This window comes from Theropithecus gelada, chromosome 10 (assembly GCF_003255815.1).
Source record: "Theropithecus gelada isolate Dixy chromosome 10, Tgel_1.0, whole genome shotgun sequence".
In the NCBI taxonomy this organism is placed as follows: Eukaryota; Metazoa; Chordata; class Mammalia; order Primates; family Cercopithecidae; genus Theropithecus; species Theropithecus gelada.
The window spans coordinates 9,991,448-10,018,174 of record NC_037678.1 but is presented as its reverse complement, the minus strand read 5'-3'; the positions used below and the strand labels follow the sequence as shown (position 1 = coordinate 10,018,174).

The window sequence follows — 26,727 nt, the reverse complement described above, 5'->3', positions numbered from 1 at the left end:
AAAAAAAAAAAAAAAAAAAAAAAAAAAAAAAAAAAGAACACATACTGAAAGTGTTATTACTTAGAAAACTACATAAAGTATTGAAGTATGGAGTTAACATAAAGACATTCACAATAATACCCTCAGGAATATTAAGTCTTAACGAGAATGAAAATGCTGAAATTATAGGGAATGAATAAGAGAAATCAGAAAAACAGAGAACTTTGGCTCACCTACAGAAAAATCTTTAAACACAGAAAGCTGTCAATTTCACTAATGTTAATTTCTATAATAAAATGTAATTTACACATGTATACACAAAAGCAACAAATTTATTTTTATGAACTCTGGGATTTCAGAGAATAGAAATGTAATTCAGTTCCTGTGTCCATTTCTGATTTGAGTTCTCACAAGCGTATGCATCAGTTTATTGAAGCTCAGCTCTATGAAAAATCTAGTCATCATACCCAAATGTCATGGGCTCCAACCAGTGAAGACTTTCCCCTAGACACCTCGTATTGGGCACCACTCAAAAGATAACATAACCCAGCATGCAGGCAAGTTGCTACAGGTCCTGAGGCAGCTTCCATTTCCTGTGACCACAACCTACTGCTGATGAAGTACTGAGTCAAGACCTGCAAACCTGGGAGGATCACACATTACCACAGATACGTTATTCCTTAGACCCAGGACAGATAGGACAGATGATGGCAGTGTGTGTGTGTGTGTGTGTGTGTGTGTGTGTCTTTTTGAGATACAGTTTTGCTCTGTTGCCCAGGCTGGAATGCAGTGGCATGGTCTTGGCTCACTGCAACCTCCACCTCCCAAGTTCAAGCGATTCTCCTGCCTCAACCTCCCAAGTAGCTGGGATTACAGGTGCCTGCCACCACGCCCGGCTAAATTTTTGTATTTTTAGTAGAGACGGGATTTCACCATGTTGGTCAGGATGGTCTTGAACTCCTGACCTCATGATCAGCCTGCCTTGGCCTCCCAAAGCAGGGATTACAGGCATGAGCCACCATGCCCGGCCTAGGTGATGGCTGTATTTTAAGCTCACTTTTTAAACATTTTTATTTATTTATTTTAAGACAGGGTCTCACTCTGTTGCCCAGGCTGCAGTACAGTGGCACCATCATGGCTCGTTCATACTTTATGTTTGAAATAAAGTATTCATCTCACATTACTTCTTCTCAAACTCCCTCCACTGATATACTGACACTCTTCTAGTTCCTTTGTGACAATTTTCCCCAATAACCTCTGCCTCCTCCTCCTCCTGATTTCTCCTCCTCCACCCCCTAGCCCTGTCTTCACACATGCTATTACTTCTTTCGTTTGTCAAACCACTGCTTACGCTTTGGATCTCTGCTTAAATGTCTCTTCCTCAAGCCTTCCCTACATTAAAACCCTCACTATTAGATCTGTTATTCTGTTATAACATCTTGTGTTTTTGTTTTTTTAAAAGGCAATTACCAAAGTTTGTAACTATGAATTAGCTCATCTAACTCTTTGTTGAGTCTTTGTCTTTCATGGAACTTCTATAATTCCATGAAAGACAATAAGAACCTTATCTGTCTTGTTCATTACCCTCTCTCCAATACTTAGCACACAGTGCTAAGTGCTAAGATCTTAATAATCACAGAATAATTTTTCCAACATTAAAATGGTCAAATTCTTTAAGTCAATACTTCCACTTCTAAGGAAATAATCTGAAATGCAAAAAACGATTTAAAAAATATTTATCTAAATATTAATGTAAGCGTGAAAAACAGAAAATGATTCAATTGTCCAACTAAGGAGAAAGTAATAAACGATGGCACGGAACAGAATGTTATACACCCCATTAAAAAAGGCTACTTATAAAAATATTTCAATAATATGAAAAAAGCAGGACACAGAATTGGGTCTGTAGTATTAGCTCAGTTATTTTAAAAACATACATTTGCAAGAACACTAGAGAGATATAAACCATATGCTAACAGTGATTTTCTCTGGGAGATGGGATCCATTAGAATTTGGGCTTTTGTTTTTGTTTTGTTTTGTGTTAGAGCAGGAACTCTATCTGGTATCTGCTCTCCAGGGGCCTAGCATAACGTGATGAATAAGCAAGAATGAGAAATTGATTATCGCTAAGTACTGGAATGAAGTAGGTTATGAAATTCTCTAAGTCACATTATAAACAGAATCATTTAATCAACTGACATGCCTAAGATTGGAGGATTTTCAACAGGAGACCTAATCTAGAAAATCCTCGAAAATCAGGCTTGGTGAAGAATATAATTAACAAATCTCTTTCCTTTCCCCAAGAAATGCTGTAATTTGGATCAGAAACTGCCTACTCAAAATTTTTACTTCTCCCAGCAATTAATTAGAACCTCTTGTGCAACATTATGGCATGAAAGGATACGGTTCGTACCCTTACAGAAAAAAATACATGATCTGCCCTTTATTCCACAGGCTGCACATGTGAAAACAAATGGATATTTCTTAAATCTTACACAAAGGAGGAGAAAAACCACTGTGAAAGAGGAAAGGCCCTTTTCACTCCCATTCTCCTGCTGACTTTTCTTTACATAGCTCTTCCTATCCTACCCAGCACCTCAGACCACAGACACACATAGAACTGCACCTTTACATCTCTCAGAACAATATCTGAGATCAGCAACAACATTTAGAAAATAAAATTTTTGTAAAAGGTAACATTTACAATAGCATTAAAACATACAAAGTGTCTAAAAATAAATCTAACAAAAGATGTGTAAGATCATCACAGAGAAAATTTTTAAAAACCCACTGGGAGACCTTACAAAAGATCTAAATAAATGCGGAAAATACACATTTACAGTATAATCTTCTAAAAATACCAGTTCTTCCTAAATTGGTTCATAGATGCAATGCAATTCCAATCAAAATCCCATAGTGATTTTAAATTTTATATGGAAATGCAAAGGACCAAGAACAGGCAAGAATGAAACTCTTGAACAAGAACAAAGCGTGAGGACTTACTTCTCCCATACAACAGGGCTTATTACAGTTATCATAATTAAAACTGTGAGGGCAGGGATACACAAATAGCCCAATGGAACCAAAGAGTGAGCTCAGAAACATACCCACATAGCTAGGTCCCTGATATATGAAAGAGGTAGCTCTGTTGATTATTGGGGAAAGAAGAGGATTTTCAATAAATGGGAATCCACTTGAAAAAAAAATTAACTTGTGTCTTACCTTATTCCTATATGAAAAAATATTTCCAGAAACACAAGACACAAAACTCACAAACTATAAAAGACTCACATAAATTATATTAAATTTAGAAATTCTTTTTGTGTTTTGTTTGTTTTGAGATGGGGTCTTGCTCTGTCACCCAGGCTAGACTACAGTGGCATGATTATAGTTCATTGTAACCTTGAATTCCTGGGCTCAAGTGATCCTTCTGCCTCAGCCTCCCTAGTAGGTGGGACTATAGGCATGAGCCACCATGCCCGGCTCATTTTTTTGAGAGAGGGGGTCTTGCTATGTTGCTTAGGCTGGTCTTGGACTCCTGGCCTCAAGTCATCCTTCCGCCTTGGCCTCCCAAAGCACTGGGATTAGAGGCATGAAACACTATGCCCAGCTAAATTTAGAGATTCTTAATCAAAAGACAGGATAAATAGAAAGAAAAAGACAAATCCCAAGGTGGGAGAAGATGTCTGCAATATATTTAAGCAACAACAAACTAGTATTCTGGAAATTTAAAGAACTCTTATTCAAGAAAAAACCAATACAATAGAAAGAGTAGGCAAAAGACTTAACTTGCCACTTCACAAAAGAGGAAGTACAGGCCAGGGCCAGCATGGGCTACATAGCAAGACTCTGTCTATACAAAATATAAAAACTGAGTCAGTCAAGCCTGTAATCCCAGCACTTTGGGAGGCCGAGATGGGCGGATCACGAGGTCAGGAGATCGAGACCATCCTGGCTAACACGGTGAAACCCCGTCTCTACTAAAAATACAAAAAACTAGCCGGGCGAGGTGGCAGGCGCCTGTAGTCCCAGCTACTCGGGAGGCTGAGGCAGGAGAATGGCGTGAACCCGGGAGGCGGAGCTTGCAGTGAGCTGAGATCCGGCCACTGTACTCCAGCCTGGGCGGCAGAGCAAGACTCCGTCTCAAAAAAAAAAAAAAAAAAAAAAAACTGAGTCAGGCATGGTGGCACACTCCTGTAGTACCAGCTACTCAGGAGGCTGAGGCAGGAGGATCATTTGAGCCCAGGAGATCAAGGCTGAAGTGAGCACCATACTCCAGCCTAGGCAACAGAGCAAGACATTGTCTCAAAAAAAAAAAAAAAAATATATATATATATATATAAAAAAAATAATGGAAAGTGATTTACCAATTATATATACATATAATTGGTATATGTATAAAATAATTGGTATATATATAATTGGTAAAAGAAATCACTTTCCAGTATGATACACTGATTCAATGGATGACAGAACTCCTTGAGCTGAAGCCTAAGGGCTTAGTTCATTAGACAGATGTTTCCAGGCTTCTCCAAGCCCTGGCTAGATAGGATCCACAAGCAGATCAACTTTTATCTTTTAGACCTAAGTTCTCAGCCTAGAAGATAGAGGAGTAATATTTTAAAATACATCTTGAAAGTTTTTATCAACCTTTTACAATTAAGTCAGTAAAGATTGGGTTAACCAAGGCACTGCCTCTCTTTAAGGCTCCAAGTTCCTCTGTTTAGGAAATGAAGGTGTCAGGACCTTGACTGCCTACTGCCCCATACGGACCTCTGCTAACCTACTGAATTTCTTTCTTTTCTTTTTTTTTTTTTTTTTTTTTTTTTTTGAGACGAAGTCTCGCTCTTGTCGCCCAGGCTGGAGTGCAGTGGAGCAATCTCCTGGCTCACTGCAACCTCCGCCTCCTGGATTCAAGCAATTTTCCTGCCTCAGCCTCCGGAGGAGCTGGGATTACAGGCGCCTGCCACCATGCCTAGCTAATTTTTGTATTTTTATTACAGACGGGGTTTTACCATGTTGGCCAGGCTGGTCTCAAACTCCTGACCTCAGGCGATCCACCAGCCTCGGCCTCCCAAACTGCTGGGATTACAGGCATGAGCCGCCGCACCCGGCCACCACTGAATTTCTATATAATACATGCTTCTATGTGAAATAGATCAAAGAAGTACATTTCTCACTCCACTCTCTCAACACACGATACACCCATTCATGAAAAAGCACCTCCTCTAACTCTAGAATTTATTCTGTTCTAGAGCTCCACACTTTCCAATTTCACAATCTTCTCAAAGACTTTCCATTTCTGCTCCTATCATTACCTCCCAAACAAATGCCCATGCAAAAACCTGCTGTAAAATATAAGGATCTTCTTACCAGCCTCTTTCCTCCAGAGCTGAATGCTGGAGAGTAACAAAATTTAAGAGGTAGGCAGAGAAAGATAGCAAAAGCTCTGAATAGCAAAGGGAGTGGCTGGAAAGGTAGAGTTTAAAAAGCCGGAAAAAGGTAAGTCATAGATATCTGCGGAGGAAAAGTTTCAAGTCTGAGGGAGAAGCCAACCATGTCAAATGATGGCAAAGAGGTCAAGTAGCGTAAAGACTAAAGAGGGCTTATTTGATCTACAGCAAAAAGAACACAAATTACTGTGGCAATGGCAGTTTCTGAAGACAGGTAGTGACAGAAGCCATAAAGCATTCAAGTCTCTGGAATATGAGAAAGTAGAGACAATGACTGTAAACTATTCTTTCAGGAGCTTAAATACCAAGGGAAAGTTAAGAGTTGCTGGGAAAGATTTCAGTTAATTTATATGCTAAGTGGAAACACTTTAGAGAAAAAGGCTGAAGATACACAAACACCTTGGGCCCAACAGCAAGAGCTGCCTTCTACTCCACTAAGAAAACAGAGTTCTTACCTGTAGTGGAACAAACATGTAAACCATTCATTGATTCATTCAATAAATATTTATTGCGAGGCGCGGTGGCTCACGCCTGTAATCCCAGCACTTTGGGAGGCCGAGGCGGGCAGATCACGTGGTCAGGAGATCGGGATCACCCTGGCTAACGCGGTGAAACCCTGGTCTCTACTAAAAATACAAAAAATTAGCCGGGCGCGGTGGCGGGCGCCTGTAGTCCCAGCTACTCAGGAGGCTGAGGCAGGAGAATGGTGTGAACCTGGGAGGTGGAGCCTGCAGTGAGCCAAGATTGCGCCACTGCACTCCAGCCTGGGTGACACAGCAAGACTCCATCTCAAAAAATAGTAATAAATAAAATAAAATAAAATAAATATTTATTGAGTGCCCATTATGATCCAGGAGTTGGGTATATGCCAGTGAACAAAATAAAGTTTCTGCCCTCAGGAAATAACTATTAAAGGGGAGAAAAGAGAAAATAAACACACACACACATATACACACACACACAATGACAGAGAAGAGTAACTGCTTTGAAGAAAAAGCAGGATCGAGAGTAGCAGGAGGTGCTATTTTAGAGAAGACAGGCAGGGAAGGTCTCCCTGAGGAAATGACATTTGTGCAGGAACTTCAGTGAAGGCACAGCAAGTACAAGGCCCTGGGATAGGAACAGGTTTGATGTGTTCAAGAAATAGCAAGAAGTCAGTGTGCCTGGGAGCTAAGGGATAAGGGTTAAGAAATGATGTCAGAGAGAGGCTGGGCATGGTGGCTCACATCTGTAATTTCAGCATTTTGGAGGACAAGGCGAGTGAATAACTTGAGGTTAGGAGTTCAAGACCAGCCTTGCCAATATGGTGAAACCCCATCTCTACTAAAAATAATTTAAAAATCAGCCGGGTGTGGTAGCATACGCCTGTAATCCCAGCTACTCAATAGCTCAGTAACGAGAATCACTTGAACCCTGGAGGCAGAGGTTGCAGTGAGCTGAGACTGTACCACTGCATTCCAGCCTGGGTGACAGGGCGAGACTGTCTCCCAAAAAAAAAAAAAAGAAATGGTGTCAGAGAGAATACCAAGGCCACATAATAAGTACTATAATTTCATCATAAGCCTCACAGAAAAGCATTGAAGAGTATTGAGAGTAGCGTAGCAGTGTCTGATTTCAGTTTTCAAAGGCTCACTATTGCTGAGTGAAGAATTGCAATTACAATATAGGGTGATGAAGTAGGTTGATAAAGGGCAACAGCGGCACACTGGCTCACGCCTGTAATCTCAGCACTGTGGGAGGCCGAGGACAGGGGCAGAGGGGATCACGTGAGGTCAGGAGTTTGAGACCTGCCTGGACAACATGGTGAAATCCTGTCTCTACTAAAAATACAAAAATTATCCAGGCGTGGTAGCGCATGTCTGTAATCCCAGCTACTCAGGAGGCTGAGGCACAAGAACCCCTTGAACCAGGGAGGCAGAAGTTGCCGTGAGCCGAGATCACGCCACAGAACTCCAGCCTGGGTGACAGAACAGGACCCCGTCTCAAAAAAAAATATAGGGAACTGGGAAAATCAAAAGAGGGGCATCTGACACTAAATATGAGTTAGGAAAGGCTTCAAGAAGAGTGAGGGAGAGAAAGGGTATTCCAAATGGAGGACACAGACGTAGAAAAGAAACAGGGGTTTTGAAAAGGTTTGCCATTTATTTACACCAGCATGGGACAGAAAATATTGTATAAAAATATACCATTTAAGGCCGGGCCTGGTGGCTCACACCTGTAATCCCAGCACTTTGGGAGGCCAAGGCAGGCGGATCACGAGGTCAAGAGATTGTCAAGAAACCATCCTGGCCAACATGGTGAAACCCCATCTCTACTAAAAATACAAAAATTAGTCGGGCGTGGTGGTGCACGCCTGTAGTCCCAGCTACTCAGGAGGCTGAGGCAGGAGAATGACTTGAACCCGGGAAACGGAGGTTGCAGTGAGCCAAGATCACACCACTGCACTCCAGCCTGGCAACAGAGCAAGACTCCGTCTCAAAAATATATATATACCACTTACATCTACCAAAAAAAAAAAAAAAAAAGATACCCAGGAATAAAACTAATAAATATTTGTATGACTTTTCTCGAGACACTGACAAAACTCTGTAAAGACATTAAAGAAAACCTATTTAATTGAAGAGATAAAACAAAGTAATGGATAGGAAGACTCAATATTTAAAAATGTGTATTTTCCTACCCACTGTTTTTGTTTGTTTGTTTGTTTGTTTGTTTAAGAGACAGGGTCTCACTATGGCTCCCAGGCTGGACTGCAGTGGTGCAATCATAGCTCAATATAATCTTAAACTCCTGGGCTCAAGCAATCTTCAAATGTCAGCCTCCCAACATGGCGGGATTATATTCTCCCTACTTACCTATGACCAACATACTTCAAATAAAAATCCCAGCGAGTATACCAAAAGACATATACAAGAATTCCATAGTGGCATAAATCATAATAGTCCCAAAGTGAAACAACCTAAACATCCATGAACAGTAAAATGGAAAAATAAATTGCATTTTATTCATACAATGAATTGATTAAACAGCAATGAAAATAAACTCTAGCCACACACAATTCAACATAAAAAAATTTCAAAAACATAAAGAAACCACCAACAGAATACACATGGTATGACTCAATTTTTATAAGGTTTCAAAACTAACCTATGGTGTTGAAAATCAGGATGGTAGTTTCCTTTGAGTATTGATTGGGAAGAAGTACAAGGTGGGGAAAGTTCTGGACTACTAGTATTTCCTCATTAAGCAGTAGTTACTAACTAAGTAGTAGTTCCTCACTAAGTAGTAGTTACTAACAGGTGTACTCACTTTGTGATAATAACAACACTCACAAGTTGTGGGTTATTTTGTATTTATGTTATACTTCCACAACAGGAAGAGTACTGGTGTCTGCATTTTACTTCAAGAAACATCAAAAAAATCAGATTGAGGGCTAGGTGTGGTGGCTCATGCCTGTAATCCCAGCACTTTGGGAGGCTGAGGAGGGCGGATCACCTGAGGCCAGAAGTTTGAGACCAGTCTGGTCAACATGGTGAAACCCTGTCACTAAAAATACAAAAATTAGCCATTCATGGTGGCACATGGCTGTAATCCCGGCTACTCGGGTAGCTGAGGTAAGAGAATCACTTGAACCCGGGAGACAGAGCCCGCAGTGAGCCAAGATGGCATCACTGCACTCCAGTCTGGGCAACAGAGTGAGACTCTATTACAAAAAAAAAAAAAAAAAAAATTAAATTTAAAGATTAGATTGATAGATATCTGCGATTTAAGCAAGTTTTTTGTTTGTTTGTTTTTGTTTTTTTTTTTTTTGAGACGGAGTCTTTGCTCTGTCACCCAGGCTGGAGTGCAGTGGCCCGATCTAGGCTCACTACAAGCTCCGCCTCCTGGGTTCACGCCATTCTCCTGCCTCAGCCTCCGGAGTAGCTGGGACTACAGGCGCCCGCTACCACGCCCGGCTAATTTTTTTGTATTTTTAGTAGAGATGGGGTTTCACAGTGTTAACCAGGATGGTCTCGATCTCCTGACCTCGTGATCTGCCCGTCTCGGCCTCCCAAAGTGCTGGGATTACAGGCTTGAGCCACCGCACCCGGCCTAAGCAAGTTTTGTAAAATGTTATAGGTAGAATCTAAGAGATGGACATGCAGGTATTCATTGTAAAATTCTTCCTACTTCTTTTTTTTTCTTTCTACTTTGTGTTTAATTTTTTTCATAATAAAATGTTGGAGGTAAAAATCCCAAAGGGATTTTTTGTTGGCAGAACTTGAAAAGCCAATTCTAAACTCATGGAAAATTAAAAGGGTAATAGCCAAGACAACTTTCAAGAAGAAAAAGGTAAGGAGACAGCTGTCCTAGCAGACAGAAAGACTAATTATTAGGCAATTAACTAAAATAAGGTAGCAGTGACACAGAGATGGACAGAGAGACCAGTCAAAGAAAAGAGAGCCTGAAAACTAACTCACGCACAGACAGAATACAGCAGGCATAAAGATCAGTAGGAAAAAGTAGAACTATTCAATAAGTGGGGATTAACAGCTTGGATTAGAAGAAAATACAAAATGTCTTTAACTTACAAGGAAAATGAATACTGAATAACAAACATAAATTACTGAAGAACACATAATTTTCTGTCATATATAGGTTTAAAACACGAGAAACAACATTATATATTGCTTAAGAATATATTCACATGGGAAAAGAATACAAACATATTTGGCAATGAAATACCAAATTCAAGTTAGTAGTTACCTCCAGGGGTAATGAAGATTTATGCAAAGTACGTAAGTTGGGTGGTATCCGAACACACAATTTTCCATACTGTTGTTTATATATTTTTTCTTTTTTTTTTTTTTTTTCTGAGATGGAGTTTTTCTCTTGTTGCCCAAGCTGGAGTGCAGCAGCGCGATCTCGGCTCACCGCAACCTCTGCCTCCCAGGTTCAAGCGATTCTCCTACCTCAGCCTCCCTACTAGCTGGGATTACAGGCATGTGCCACCATGCCCCGCTAATTTTGTATTTTTAGTAGAGACGGGATTTCTCCATGTTGGTAAGGCTGGTCTCCAACTCCCAACCTCAGGAGATCTGCCTGCCTCAGCCTCCCAAAGTGCTGGGATTACAGGCATAAGCCACAGTGCCTGGCCTCTTTATACATTTTTTCAAATCTTAAATATTTCATAACAAATTATATATTTTTTGAATTAAAAAAAGTTTGAGGTATGAGTACATGGTTTTTAAACAGTACTTAGCACAGTTTAATGGGCTGGAACAAATACTAGGAATAGGGGAATAAGAGAAGATGTTAAAAGAAAAAGACCAGATTCTGCAAAGCCTTGCAAAACATGCCAAGAAATTTATTCACTTATTTATTGTTTGTTTGTTTATTTAAGATACAGTCTCATTCTGTCACCCAGGCTAGAGTGCTATAGCGCAATCTTGGCTCATTGCAACCTCTGCCTCTTGGGTTCAACCGATCCTCCCACCTCAGCCTTCTCCGCAGCTGGGTCTACAAGCGTGTGTCACCACACCCAGCTAATTTTTGTAGTTTTAGCACAGGGTTTCACCATGTTGGCCAGGCTGGTCTCGAACTCCTGACCTGAGGTGATCTGTGCACCTCAGCCTCCCAAAGTGCTGGAATTACAAGCATAAGTCACTACACCTGGCAAGACATTTATTTTGCTTTTGTTTCATCCCACAAGACAATCACTGAAAAGCTGTAAGCTAGAAAGTCCTAAAAGATTACTCTGACAAGGCTATACGATACAGTATGTTTCCTAATGACAGAGGCTTGTTTACCATTTAATCCCTAATCTTAGCATAGTTTATAATACGTTGATATTAATGAATACATATGCTAAATTAATGAATTTATGGAAGGAATGGGGTGAGGGAAGCAGAGAAATTAGAAATAAATTCTAATAATCCAGGTAGGAAATGTTGGACTTAAAATGATCACTTTAACTTACAGCTATCTATTTTACAAGAAATGTTAAGATTATAAGAAACTTTCAAGGAACATGAAATAAAGTAAGGATCTATAACATTATAAACATGAAGATCCTGGTACAAATCAGGGAATGCAATAATTCTGTATCTACTCACCATTCTTCCGCTCACTAAGTGGAGGCAAATTGGGATTCCTGCCAGGGTGGAGGCCTAGCGTCAGCTCGGGCTGCAAGGAGAGCTCCTGCAGTTCATTGGCAACAGCTTCGCTCTGGGGACTGGGTGCCGCAGATAGGGACACGAGCACTGGTTCATCATCATTTTCGCCGGCCCCTCCTCCGTCCAGTCCATTCACAGCAATGACGGAAGGGGGCAGGCACACCACACTGGAGAAATCCACTTTGGCTTTCGTGATGGCAATCTGGAAATGGAAGAAAAAATGGAAAGTTTAGATGGTACCATGATAATATGGTTTGGTGGTGTCCTTACCCAAATCTCATCTTGAATTGTAGTTCCCACAATTCCCACGTCATGGGAGGGACTTGGTGGCAGGTAACTGAATCATGGGGGCAGTTACCTCTGTGCTATTCTCATGAGTTCTCACAAGATCTGATGGTTTTATAAGGGGCTTTTCCTCTTTTGCTCAGCACTTCTCCTTCCTGCCACCATGTGAAGAAGGACATGTTTGCTTCTCCTTCCACCATGATTGTAAGTTTCCTGAGGCCTCCCCAGCCCTGTGGAACTGTGAACCAATTAAAGCTCTTTCCTTTATAAACTACCCAGTCTCAGGCAGTTCTTTATAGCAATGTGAGAACAGACTAATATAGTAAATTGGTACTGATAGAGTGGGATGTTGCTATAAGGATACCCGAAAATGTGGAAGCAACTTTGAAACTGGGTAACAGGCAGAGGTTGGAACAGTTTAGAGGGCTCAGAAGAAGACAGGAAAATGTGGGAAAGTTTGAAACTTCCTAGAGACTTGTTGAATGCCTTTGACCAAAATGCTGATAGTGATATGGACAATGAAGGTTATGAAATGCAATCCCCAATGTTGGAGGTAGGGCCTGATGGGAGATGTTTGAGTCATGGGGGCAGATCCCTCATGGACTGGTGCTGTCCACGTGATGGTGAGTGAGTTCTTGCAACATCTAGTCATTTAAAAGTGTGTGCACTGTCCCCCTTCTTTCTCTCGCTCCTGCTCTCACCCTATGACATGCCTGCACCTGCTTCACCTTCTATCATGAGTAAAAGCTCCTTGATGGCACCATCCTTGTACAGTCCTGCAAAACCATGAACCAATTAAACCTCATTAAAAAAAAAAAAAAAAATATATATATATATATATATATAAAAAAATCTCCATTCACTGAGTCCTATGTAGTTAGTAAGAATAATTTCTTTTCTTTTTGTTTTTTTTTGAGGCAGAGTCTCGCTCTGTCGCCCAGGCTGGAGTTCAGAGGCGTGATCTCAGCTCACTGCAAGTTCCACTTCCTGGGTTCACGTCATTCTCCTGCCTCCCAAGTGGCTGGGACTACAGGTGCCCATCACCATACCCAGCTAAATTTTTTTGTATTTTTAGTAGAGACGGGGTTTCACTGTGTTAGCCAGGATGGTCTCAACCTCCTGACCTTGAGATCCGCCCACCTCGGCCTCCCAAAGTGCTGGGATTACAGGCGTGAGCCACCATGCCCAGCCATAAGAATAATTTTTATAAAGCATTTCTAATGTGGGAAATGCTTATTCTAAAGCCACATTTAAGAAAAATAAGATATAAAACTACATACTCATATATTAAAATATTACACAAAGAGAAAAGATTTTAAGAAGTATACCAAGACACAAAAGAGGGGTTCTGTTTGATTGGACAATGAAAAAAATTTTTTTAAGGTTCCAAATTTTCTCTAAAATACTTACATGGCTTTTATAATAAAAAGACTATAGTTTCTGATCTATAAAGTGAGATTCCCTGGGCATTCCTTGCAAACTTTGATGAGGACTTTAAATTGCTTTAGTTGAAGAAACCAACAAAATATTGAACAGCCATGAAGTGAAGAAAGACACTAAACAGACTATTATGATCTAACTTCAAGTAAAGCAACAGTGTACCCAAATCTGACTGTAGTTCTGGTTGATACATCTCACAGAAAATAAACTGGACTGGAAAAGGTCCAGATAAGAGCAATTAACATGAGGGAGATAACATTATGAAGAAAAAGATATTAAGGACTCTCTACTCCAAAAAAGACTGGAAGAAGACTTAAGGGAGACAAGTTCAAAAAAAATATTTGAACTCAATATTAAGAACTCAATATTCTCAAGGGTACTATGGGCAAACAATGGGAAAAGGATTTCTTTTAGGGTTTGAATAATTTTAGAACTTACAAAACAACAAATGTCTACTAAGAAAATTCAGAATCTAAACGTCAAAGAATTCTTTTCCATCTTGTCTATGATTTACTATGGTTTGAACCACATCTCTGTGTGTACTGGGGAAAAAACAACTGTTATACAGGATTAATCCATCTGGCTGAGTATTCCTTGTCATTGACTCTGAAACAGCATGTTTGCTTCTTTTAACAGCAGCCTTTCAGACTAAAAAAAGACTTCAATTTTATGACATTCAAGGACCCCTTGAAAACTAACCTCCTTATTCTAAAGGAAAATAGAACGGTATCAAAACTTCAGCCCTAGGACTTAGGAAAAATGGTTTCACATAGAGTAACAGGTTTCCAATAAACAGCTGTTAAATCCTTATGGACAGTAAGAGTTCATACCTCTCATAAGAAAATTAAGAAATTCAACTGTAACAGTAACAACTCTGTATGCAGTAGATGGGCCACGCAAAAGTCTTAACACAAAACAAGCATTGTAATAGTTGTTAACTGAACAGAGAGAGAAGCAAATGAAAGATACATAAAGACAATGAAAGATACATAAAGACAATCTGGGAAACCACAATAGACATGTCTTGGGGGAAATTTGGATGACACAAGGAAGAATGCATGAAACATACAGAAACACTAAAAATAATGTTAGGAAGTCAAGGACAGGAAACATCAAGCCTCATATCACTAAAATACTACAGCTAAACAGATGCGCTAGAATCATGGTTTCATGTAAAAAGTTTTTAACTTAGCAAAACCCCATTATTTCAGACTTAACTGATATTTGTGATACTATAACTTGGTGTGAGATTAAATAAAATATTATGCTACTTGGCAGGGGCACGGTAATATAAAAGAGTGCCAGGTGGCCAGGCGCAGTGGTTCACTCCTATAATCCTAGCACTCTGGGAGGCTGAGGTGGGAGGATTGCTAGAGCCCAGGAGTTCCAGATCAGTCTGGGCAACATAGTAAGACCCTGTCTTTTTTTAAAAAAAGTTGTTTTTAAGTTTTTTGAAATTTTAAAAAGACGGAAAAAAAGTGTAAAAGGTGAGTTTATTGTCTAAGAGCTCCCAAAGCAGGAGGAAAGGTGAATTTACTGTTACATATGTTTTTTATCACAATTATTTTTAGATGTCTTGGTAAAAAAAAAAAAAAAAAAAAAAAAAAATTCACTAAGTAAACTTACATTACTGAGCTTGAAAGAATAAAACCACATATTTTATTGTTTTATTTATTTATTTATTTTGAGACAAGGTTTCACTCCCGTCGCCCAGGCTGGAGTGCAGCGATGAGTTCTCGGCTCACTGCAACCTCCACCTCCCGGCCTCAAGCAATCCTCCTGCCTCAGTCTCCCGAGTAACTGGGAATACAGGCGTGCGTCACCAGGCCCGACTAATTTTTGTATTTTTAGTAGAGATGGGGTTTTGCCATGTTGCCCAGGCTGGTTTTAAACTCCTGGACTCAAGTGAGCCACCTGCCTTGGACTCACAAAGTGCTAGGCGTGAGAGCTCACTGAGCCCAGCCTTTTCCTTTTCCTTTTTTTTTAAGGGACAGGGTCTCGCTCTGTTGCCCAGACTAGGGTGCACTGGCATGACCATAGCTCACTGCAACCTTTAATTCCTGGGCTCAAGTGATCCTCCCACAACAGCTCCACAAGTAGCTAGGACTACAGACACACCACCATGCCCAGCCTTTTTTTATTTTTCTTGCAGGAGGTTGGGGAGATACGAAGTTTTGCTATGTTGCCCAAGCTGGTCTCAAACTCCTGGCCTAAAGGGATCCTCCTACCTAAACCTCCCAAAGTGCCGGGATTGTAGGAATGAGCCACTGTGCCTCACCAAAACCATACATTCTTTAAAATGAAGTAAATTATTTATTTTTCACTAATTCAGAACAAACTTCTTCCTATTTGAATTATTATTATTGCTGGAATTCAGAGATTGAGCGTTTACATGTGTTACTATTTCCAAGAGACAATAAAAATCCATCACAGGGTATCAATATTTTTCTAATGAAGTATGAAGTTAACTTCATGAGTTTGTGATGCTGGTATGTATTTAGTGAACATAACCAGTATTTCTAGAAAATGATTTAAAGAAGCTTTGTAAAAAATGACCCCCAAAAGAAAGCCAACCCAAGTCCAAGTCCAATGCTAAGCATGAAGAGAAAATAAAGTTATTGTTTTTCTGTTTTTCTTGGTGTTTTGTTTTTTTTTTTTTTTGAGACAGAGTCTCGCTCCACCACCCAGGCTGCAGTGGCACGATCTTGGCTCACTGCAACCTCTGCCTCCCAGGTTCAAGTGATTCTCCTGTCTCAGCCTCCCAAGTAGCTGGGATTACAGGCATGCAACACCACACCTAATTTTTGTGTTTTTAGTAGAGTTGGGTTTTTGCTATGTTGACCAGGCTGGTCTCAAACTCCTGACCTCAGGTGATCACCCGCCCCGGCCTCCCAAAATGCTAGGATTACAAGTGTGAGCCACTGTACCCAGCCAAGAAAGTTTGTGGGCTTTTTTTCGTTTGTTTTTTTTTTTTGAGACGGAGTTTCGCTCTGTCGCCCAGGCTGGAGTGCAGTGGCACTATCGCGGCTCGCTGCAACCTCCGCCTCCTGGGTTCACACCTTTCTCCTGCCTCAGCTTCCCAAGTAGCTGGGACTACAGGCGCCCACAACCACGCCCAGCTAATTTTTTTTTTTCTGTATTTTTAGTAGAGACGGGGCTTCACCATGTTGGCCAGGATGGTCTTGATCTCCTGACCTCATGATCCACCCGCCTCGGCCTCCCAAAGTGCTGGGATTACAGGTGTGAGCCACCGCGCCTGGCCAGAAAGTTTTAAAAATAATGTTTTACCCAGGCGTGATGGCTCACACCTGTAATCCCCAGCAGTTTGGGAGGCCAAGGTGGGCAGATCACTAGAGCCCAGGAGTTCAAGACAATCCTGGGCAACATGGCAAAACCCCGTCTCTACAAAACACACAAAAGTTAGTGGGGCATGGTAGTGTGAGTCTGCAGTCTCAGCTACTCCCAAGGCTGAGGTAAGAGGATCAACTTAACCCCAGGGAGGTTGAGGATACAGTAAGCTGTGGTCATGCCACTGCACTCCAGCCTGGGCAACAGAGCAAGATCCAACCCAGGGCGGGGCGGAAAGTGGAGATGTTTCTTAGAACACATACTTTTTTTTCTTTCATACAACGTGTTACTCTGCCATCCAACCTAGAGTGCAATGGAATGATCATAGCTCACTGCAGCCTTAAACTCGTGGGCTCAAGTGATCCTCCCAGGTAGCTAGAACTACAGGCGTGTGCCATCACACCTGACTATGTTTTCACATTTTTGTAGAGATGAGATCTCGTTATGTTGCCCAAGCTGGTCTCGAACTCCCGGCCTCAAGTGATCACCCTACACTGGCCTCGCAAAACGCTGGGATTACAAGCGTGAGCTACCTTGCCCGACAGAACACATACATTTTTAATAGTTTAAAGAAAGGACTGTTTGATACTATATTATGATGCAAAAAGAAAAAAAAGAAAATAGGAATATCAAATTCTATAGACCTGAACCCCATGATTGTGCCTACCACTACCCAGAACAAAAGAAATAAGCAATTGGAAAAACTGCTTTAGCAAGTGTTCGATTCAGAATAGTTTTGTAATTAAGTTCCATATTTACAAAATTATTAAGGGCTTAAAGAGATCACTTAAAATGTACATATATCTACACACATACATACACACACACACACTCTTTACCAAATATTTTTATTGGGTAAATTATATAGTGTTATTTGTTAATTTAGGGATTTCAAAAGTTTCAGGATATAACCTTTAAAACACCAATATTAAACTATACTATGTAACAACAAAATCCTTCCATCAAGGTTATGAGGCAGGGAGTGGGGAAGAATACATAAAACAAGAGGGGCAGAATGTTGATAATGTTGAAGCTGGTTATTAGGTATTTAGAAATTCATTATGCTATTATCTCTGTATCTGTACATGTTTGATAACATTCTCCTAATGTTTTTTAAAAAATAAGATTCTTCCACAGAACGATGGGAAGGCTTAGAGAGACATAGCAAGGTTTCCTTAACCTTGAGATTAGGAAATAGACCAGAAGTCATATATAAGCACTAACAAAAGACTAATTTGGCATAAAATATACACACTGGATTTATTTCTCTAACAAACACACTACTCTCTATTCATTTTGAAAGAGCACACAGGATAAAATCTCGTAAACTATGATAATCTAGAGACAAGACCCAAAAATGCTGAGGTATGGTCATCGTAATTAAGTCCCGTTTAACAATTCCTGAATACTCCTATAATTTTATTTACTGTAAAACTTGCATCATTTTTTAGAGTTGTAATTTATAACTCTACTGAGCCTAAGATCAAACTTTCTTTTTTATCAAAGGATCAGTAACTCCAGTTTCTGGGCTGCTGATTCACATATGATCAATAGCAGCCAGAACAAAAACAACATGGGGGCAGGGTCATCTCCCACAACCCATCTGTTTCCTTCTTTTGCTGGCCTGATCATGCCTCATCTCTTCTCCGCCCTACTTGCTTTAGGGCTGCATGCCTTCTGCCTGTACAGAACAACATATGTACCTAGAAGCAGCAGCATGAAATGTGTTAGAAGAATGGAAGAACGTAGACAGCTACTGACAACTCTAAAACGTAAGCACTAGCACGATTCTTTATCATGACCCATAACAAAAAGGTGGTTCTATGCAACCAAATGGTATGGTTCTTCTGAAAAAATTTTTTAAATAATTGGTATAAAAATTGTTTTCAGGCCGGGCGCGGTGGCTCAAGCCTGTAATCCCAGCACTTTGGGAGGCCGAGATGGGCGGATCACGAGGTCAGGAGATCGAGACCATGCTGGCTAATACGGTGAAACCCCGTCTCTACTAAATAATACAAAAAATTAGCCAGGCGAGGTGGCGGGCGCCTGTGGTCCCAGCTACTCGGGAGGCTGAGGCGGGAGAATGGCGTGAACCCAGGAGGCGGAGCTTGCAGTGAGCTGAGATCCGGCCACTGCACTCCAGCCTGGGCGACAGACCGAGACTCCGTCTCAAAAAAAAAAAAAAAAAAAAAAATTGTTTTCAACCAATTAATGAACTTTCTTTAGCTGGACATATTTTTACTTTAATTCTCACTGATTTATTTTCAACGTAGTAAACCTAATCTTGAAAACTCTTACTGTCTAAGCAGGTATGTAGGGGTGGAGGTGGGTGTAGGTGGGTAGGGGTGGAGGTGGGTGTGGGTGGGTATGGGTGTCTGTGTGTGTGTGTGTGTGTAAAATCTGGCATGAAGGAATTCAAATAAACTGAACAAGTGTTTCCTGACAGCTTACTATATATGTAGTAGGTACTGCCCTACGTCCTACAGTAGAAGATGAGGAAAACAGTCAGGCATGGTGATGCATGCCTATAGTCCCAGCTACTCAGGAGGCTAAGGCCTGCTCGAATCCAGGAGGTAGAGGTCGCAGTGAGTCAAGACTGTGCCACTGCACTACAGCCTGGATGACAGAGTGAAACTATATCTCAAAAAAAAAAAAAAAAGTTACTGTATAGCAGATGAAGCCTAGTCACCTGCTGAAACTAAGAGATGACACTTAACACTGTATGGATCCAGGTTAACACCATATGGAGCAGGCAGAAGAATCCCTAAGCTAAGCCCTGTCCAAAATCCTCACCCACAAAATTGTGATATGTAATAAATGGCATGAGACTTCTCAACAGCAGAAAAGAAAGAAAGAAGAGAAAAGAAGGAGAAAGAAAAAGGGAAGGGAAGGGAAGGGAAGGGGAAGGGAAGGGGAAGGGAAGGGAAGGGGAAGGGAAGGGAAGGGGGAGGGGAAGGGAAGGAGGGGAAGGGGGGAAGGGGGAGGGGAAGGGAAGGAAGGGAAGAGGGGAAGAGGGAGAAGGAAAGGAAGGAGGGGAAGCAGGGGAAGGAGGGGACAGGGGGAAGAGGGGAAGGAGGGGAAGGTGGAAGGGGGAAGGGGGAAGGGGGAAGTGGGGAAGGGAGGGAGGGAAACATGGGAGTGAATAATAGAAAAAACTTAAATGGTCGTCTAAAAGTAGTAAGATGCGGGGTAGACTTCTAGGTATCTATAGCGTTCTCAACGAATTGGGTAGCCAAGGTGATAAATACCCTTTGGTAACATCCAATGGTGACAAATAGCCAAAGGCAAAAAATAATTTATGGCCAGTCCATAAATTATTTGGCCTTTGCTCACTTCAGCTCCTCTTGATGGTTCTACAGGGAATCAGTCATTCGACTATTTCCTCTTCCCCCAACAAAAAGGGTAACAGTAACAATATAACACTCTCTCTTCAATTACAACAGTACAGGCCCCTTCACTACTTGCTTCATTTCTCACCATTCCCCTTTATTTACACTCTAATTACTGGTACCGGTTATGCGGCTCTTTACTGTGACTGCCAAGAATTGCCTCTTCTTCTCCACCCTATCTCCTTCTCTCTGTTATCCATCCCCTTCCAATGGGCTAGGCTTCCACAGCATCCCAAGATTGCTTTTATCACTGCTTACTTTTACCATTATCATGGATTGATCTCCCAGTAGATGGTAAATTCTTTGAAAGAAACTCCATTCTACTGGTTTTTTGTCTCAAGTACCCAGACACAATACTTGAAATTTTAAAAGAATTTATAAATATTTGCTAATTTACTATGTATATTAACCTTACAGCAAACACATCATATATACAAAGTCGGCACAGGTACAGAAAAAAAAAGCAAAGAGGGTTCCGTCACAGGTATAAATACACGGAAGATCAGAAAAAGCTTCCAGAGTGGGCCAGGTGTGGTAGCTCACACCTGTAATTCCAGCGCTTTGGGAAGCCAAGCGGGGAGGATCCCTTGAGCCCAGTAGATCAAGACCAACCTGATTAACAAAATTCAATACCCACTACATGCCAGGTGCTGCCTGGGTATTGAGAATTACAGTAAATAAAACAAAGTTCTTGCCCTCAGGGAGCTTATATTTCTCCAGGAGACATAACTGCATGAACAAAGTCATAGATGTGAGAAAATGTGAAGTATGTTCTAAAAGGGCAATACGGTTTGGCCAATCACATGGTTCAAGTACAAGGAAATTAATATAGCAGTGGAGAACTCACGTGGTTCCAGTACAAGGAAATTAATATGGCAGTTGAGTTAGACTGCATTGGAAAAAAGAAATATGAGGTTGCGGGGGGAGGTTACAAATCTACTTCATTAGGCAAAGTATAATGTGTTGATATCCTGAATTGGGGTAGTTAAATAGAAAGAAGGGTATGACCATACAATGTACCTGGCACAGACAGGAACTCAAATTTTTGCCGAGTTAATACTGAATGAATGAGGACAGGATTTATATAAGATAGAATGTGTTTCTGTTTGATTGTTAGGGAAGGAGGAGAGACAGATGTCAAAAATTACTGAAGGTTTTAAGCCAGGGCGGTCATGACAACAGTATTCTGCTAATAGAAATACGGAAAAGATGAGGAATTTTATCTGTGGAGATAATAAATTTGATTTTGCATGTTGGGTCGAGAGACCAAAGAACAATAATGGCAATGTCATTTGGGTTTCCATTAGGTACACGAGAAGGAAAACATGGGAACGAAGACAGAATGAGAAATGACAAAGATTACAAGAATAGGAAGAGAATGACAGAAGTAGGAAGAGTTTGAGAAAGAGGAAAGAGGTTGAGTTACAGATATAAAGAAATAGTAATACTGCTTTCAAACCTGACTTAGTTGATAATTCATAAATTCCTAGTCTCAGATCACCTACTCTGGATCTTGGACCATCCCTGTGACTCCTAAAATTGTCAAATACCACTGAGTATCTAATTGCATATCGGCACTTTCTACTTACACTATTTTAGAAGAAGCTCAATAATACTGTAACTTTATTTATTTATTTATTTATTTTTATTTATTTTTTTTTTTTTGAGACGGAGCCTTGCACTGTCACCCAGGCTTGAGTGCAGTGCTGCGATCTCGGCTCACTGCAACCTCCGCCTCCCGGGTTCAAGCAATTCTCCTGCCTCAGCCTTCCAAGTAGGTGAGACTATAAGCGCATGCTGCCACATCCAGCTAATTTTTTTTATTTTAGTAGACACGGGATTTCACCACGTTGCCCAGGCTGGTCTCAAACTCCTGAGTTCAGGCAATCCACCCACCTCGGCCTCCCAAAGTGCTAGGATTACAGGTGTGAGCCACCCGCCCGGCAAAAGCTCTAACTTTATAATGCTGAGGGGCAATCAGTTGTCCTCAAATTTAAAGACACAAGTAAGCTCATGGGCTTATGTATAGGGACATGAACTAACCAGCTAGAAAAAAACAGAAATTTTAAAAAAGAAAACAGAAAAAAAGTAAAATACGTATTTTATACCACGGCTCAACCCCTTTTTATTGACTACTTCTCTACACCATTCCCCACAAGCCCCTACCATGTGTGTTAGGTACACATGTGAATATCTTCCCTTAACTGAACAACATAAATTGCCTTTCAGTCTTATGGAACTCAAGAAGACCTCCTGGGGTAGGCTGGATGCAGGGGCGCACGCCTGTAATCCCAGCACTTTGTGAGGCCAAGGCGGGTGGACCACTTAAGTCAGGAGTTCAAGACCAGCCTGGCCAATATAGTGAAACCCCGTCTCTACTAAAAATACAAACATTAGCTGGGCGTGGTGGCGCACACCTGTACTCTCAGTTACTCAGGGGGGCTGAGGTAAGAAGTTCACTTGGGCCCAAGAGGCAGAGACTGCAGTGAGCCAAGATCGCACCACTGCATTCCAGCCTGGGCAACAGAGCAAGACTCGATCCCCCCTCAAAAAATAAAATAAATAAATAAATAAGTAAGACCTTCTGGGGTAGACCTGATTTTCATTAATTCACTTAACAAATGCATAGTGATCAGGCACTGTTGTAGGTACTGGGAGTACAACAGACAGAAAATATTCCCACTTTCGTGAGCCTACATTAAGTGGGAGAGACATAAAAATGAAAATAAATATACAATAAAAAGTTTTCAGATAACTATAAGCATTATGTGCCTGGGGGCTAATTCAGATTAAATGACCAAAAAAGGTCTCATTGAGGAAGTGATATCTGAATGAGACTTGTATAGCCAACCCTTATTATAAATGAGGCACTGTATGTGTATGCATTCAATTTTCACAACACTAAGATGTATATTTACCTATATCATCCATAATTTTTTACAGTTGAGGAAACTGAGACACTGAGAGGTTAAACACTTGATCCTGGGCAGTCAAGCTTCAGAATTCATGCCTCTATGACTCTGCCTGAACTTGACAAGAAACAGCCAGCCACGTAGAGGGAACAGCATATGCAAGTTAAAAGGCCATGAGGCAGGAATGAGCTTGGCATCTTGAAGGAACTAAATGACTGGCATGGCCCAAGAGGAACGGACATAAGTATATTCTATAAACAACTAGATGCCGCTGGGAGGTTTTACACAATGGAGAGATATGATCTATCTTTTTAAATAATCATTTTGAAGACTGGGCATGGTGGCTCATGTCTGTAATCCAAGCACTTTGGGAGGCCAAGGCTGGTGGATCACTTGAGGCTAGGAGTTTGAGACCAGCCTGGCCAACATGGTAAAACCCCATCTCTAGTAAAAATACAAACAATTAGCCAAGCGTGGGGGTGAGTGCCTGCAATCCCAGCTACTAAGGACACTGAGGCAGGAGAATCACTTGAACCCGGGAGGCAGAGGTTGCAGTGAGCCGAGATCACGCTACTGCACTCCAGCTGGGGCAACAGAGCAAGACTCCGTCTCAAAAAATAAATAAATAAAAATAAATAAATAATCATTTTGGCAGGTGTGTAGAGAAAGAATGACAAGGGAGCTGTTCACCTTAGCCTGCCACCTGACTCTGAGTCTGGTATAATTTACCATTCTGCCTGGCCCCCTAATAAAAATGTAATAATGTTGTTTTGACCTGTGTCTTAATGTATCACTGAGTTCAGTGATACGACCTTGAGTAAGTTACTCTGAATAAACATTTGTTATTATTATCTGTCGTATTACCATGAAGGGTCTTATAAGAAGGTACTCTGAAAAGTAGAGAGATTAACTACAAGGTAATATTTTCTTGCAAACATTTAACAGAAATTTGACAATTAGCCTTAAACTCCTCCCCCACCTCCAAAAAGGCTGCTTGAAAATTAAAGCACTATTTTGACAAGATGACTTCATTACATTCCTTGAACTTTACTCATGCCCACAAACACTACAGGTATGCTTTCCTTATGATTCTCAATCCTTTTTCTATGGTGTTCAAATGTGTTCCAATTTTTAAGGTGGAATTCTATTTGTCTTCTAGAGAGTTCTTCTCTAAGAGGCTGAGTGATGGATATTTAAAAGTCCACATGCTATGTATAAGAGACCTGGATAAATTTAAATATGATCAACTGCACATATTTTGTGTATTCACCTACAAAATTATGTAATCTGTTATGAGACAATTTTCAAGTTAGGAATTCTTCAGTCAATTCTACTCTTACACCAAAACTCCATGCAAAAAATCAGCCTAGGCAACCTGAAATGTTGCCAGGCCACAGAAAACCTGCCACAGTAAGAAAATCTGCCACACAGAAAATCTACAATAATAATTCTGTTCAGGTATGAATAATATAAAAAAGACTATTTTTGAAAATATTAACTTTGGAATGAAAAACTTGTTGAGACAAACCTCACCTAGCATAAAGACAGGCAGTAGTTTGGGGGAAAGGAAGACATTTATAGTATTGTGCTTTGTTTTCACATGACAATGGGGCATTTGAAGAAAAGCCCTATTTTCCAGTGCCAGAAGCCTCATATCCTTAGGTTTCTCAATGACATCCTCTCTGGATAGATCAAGAATATGCTCCTACTTTATAAAAGGAACCATGAATATTTTCCTAAATTCTTGAGCAAATATTTTTAAAATACTGCAAAATATCTTGCCATAAAAAAAGAACCTGTCACAGTAACAGTATCCAAATACAACAACACACACTCAGAGGAAAGTGTATATTCAAGGTTGAAGTGTGTCTGTGGGTCAAGAAGAGGTCAAGCCTAAAGCTTCTAAGCAGCTACCGGAGCCACAATGAGGAACTCTCAAGACAATGCACACACTGATGACAGCACTGCAGCACCAGTGAAAACAGGCCATCGACAGCATGTTCATGAATTATTCTTCCAATTACACTTTAATTATAAAAACTAGCTTATTAATTAATCTAGTCTGGTAAGATCAGTTACCATACAAAAGCAATGGCTCTTCAAGTTACCTTCATGGAATATGGTATAGAGTTTGTGTCAAAAATGCATTTTCACTTACTGTGGTTACTAAAGACTTTGATCAGGGCAGAACCTCTGGAAATACAATGAACCTTGACAATTTAAATAAAAACAGCTCTTCAGTCATGGCTCATTATTCTTCCTTTCACAGCCTCTTGCTTCAAACAGTATTACTCTTAACCAATTAATATTCTGTAAAAGGTGCTGAGAATTTTTGATGGAATAAAATACAACAGATATTTTAACACCATTTTAAGCTCAGCACAATTATATTTAAAGCTTTAAAACAAAGAAGGAAGACAGAGTATAGGCAAACACATCCATTTTCCAAACAAAGTAAATAATACAACTAAAGTGTTCTCTACATCACTACAGGAGTTTACACATTACAACTACATCTAAGGGCAATTATTGTAAATGTATAAAGCACTAAGAAACACAGCAGCACTAGTCAGCAGTGCTGTACATTTTGAAAGCATCTAATGTAGGCAGCAAACAAGATGTGGATAGCAAAAAAGAAAAAGTAAATGCACACCAGCATGAAAATCTTCAAATACCTTATGGGTAGCCTATTTAAAATAGAAAGGTTCTAAATTAATCAAGGAGAAAGGAAGAATACCAGTGATCCATATTAAAAGGTAATAATGGATTACATTATCACCTGAATGTAACTCAGATGTCGCATATAACATGAAAAAAAGAATATAATAGGTAGAGAATTGCGAGCCTTTTAAAATATCAGACTACCAATAAGAAGCAGAAAATAAGGTGGGTACAATGGTACACCAGTAGTCCCACCAGGGACACTGAGGCAGGAGGATCATGTGAGCTCAGGAGTTTGAGGCTGCAATGAGCTATGATTATGCCACTAACTCTCCAGCCTGAGATCCTGTCTCTGAAAAAAGAAGACAGCAAAGAGTAGCCACTGAGCTGAGAACTGCACCATGGCAGAAGACATCAAGACCAAAATAAAGAACTACAGGACTGCCCCTTTTGACAGCCACTTCCCCAACCAGAACCAGACCAGGAATGGCTGGCAGAAACACCTGGACTTCCACCCCTTCAAGAAGGCAACGACTGCTACAGGGGGTAACGGATGGCCGGGTGCAGTGGCTCATGCCTGTAATCCCAGTACTTTGGGAGGCCGAAGCAGGCGGATTACTTAAGGTCAGGAGTCTGAGACCACCCTGGCCAACATGTTGAAACCCTGTCTCTACTAAACATACAAAAATTAGTCGGGCACGATGGCAGCTGCCTGTAATCTCAGCTACTCGGGAGACTGAAGCACTTGAAACTGGGAGACAGAGGTTGCCGTGAGCTGAGATTGCACCACTGCAGTCCAGCCTGGGTGACAGGGCAAGACTCCATCATTCATACATACATACATATATACATACATACAAACAAGGGGGTGATGTCTCTGTTTGTGAATGGTACCAGCATGTGTACAAGTCTCTCTGCCCTATATCCTGGGTCTCAGCCTGGGATGACCATGGGCAGAAGGTACATTTCTTGGGAAGATCTGAACTGGCTCCATCCCACCTCTGTCCTTCTCCCAGGATGGTAAAGAAGAACCTGGGTATATGGTAATCCCTACCCTGGGACCCTGAATCAAGTCTTTTTTTTTTTTTTTTTTTTTTTTTTTTTT

At 40.7% G+C, this 26,727-nt stretch overlaps 1 protein-coding gene and 1 pseudogene across 5 annotated transcripts in view; one reads left to right on the top strand and one right to left on the bottom strand.

Annotated features, from left to right (window-relative positions):
- MRTFA (myocardin related transcription factor A) overlaps nt 1–26,727 on the bottom strand; it is a 273,324-nt gene that overhangs the window by 124,848 nt on the left and 121,749 nt on the right. For all 5 annotated transcript variants that reach the window (XM_025400081.1, XM_025400083.1, XM_025400085.1 and 2 more), the window contains one exon: nt 11,528–11,789. In XM_025400081.1, the coding sequence (XP_025255866.1) occupies nt 11,528–11,789 (262 nt within the window). The remainder of the gene's footprint in view (nt 1–11,527; nt 11,790–26,727) is intronic.
- Nucleotides 26,024–26,605, top strand: LOC112633440 (annotated as a pseudogene).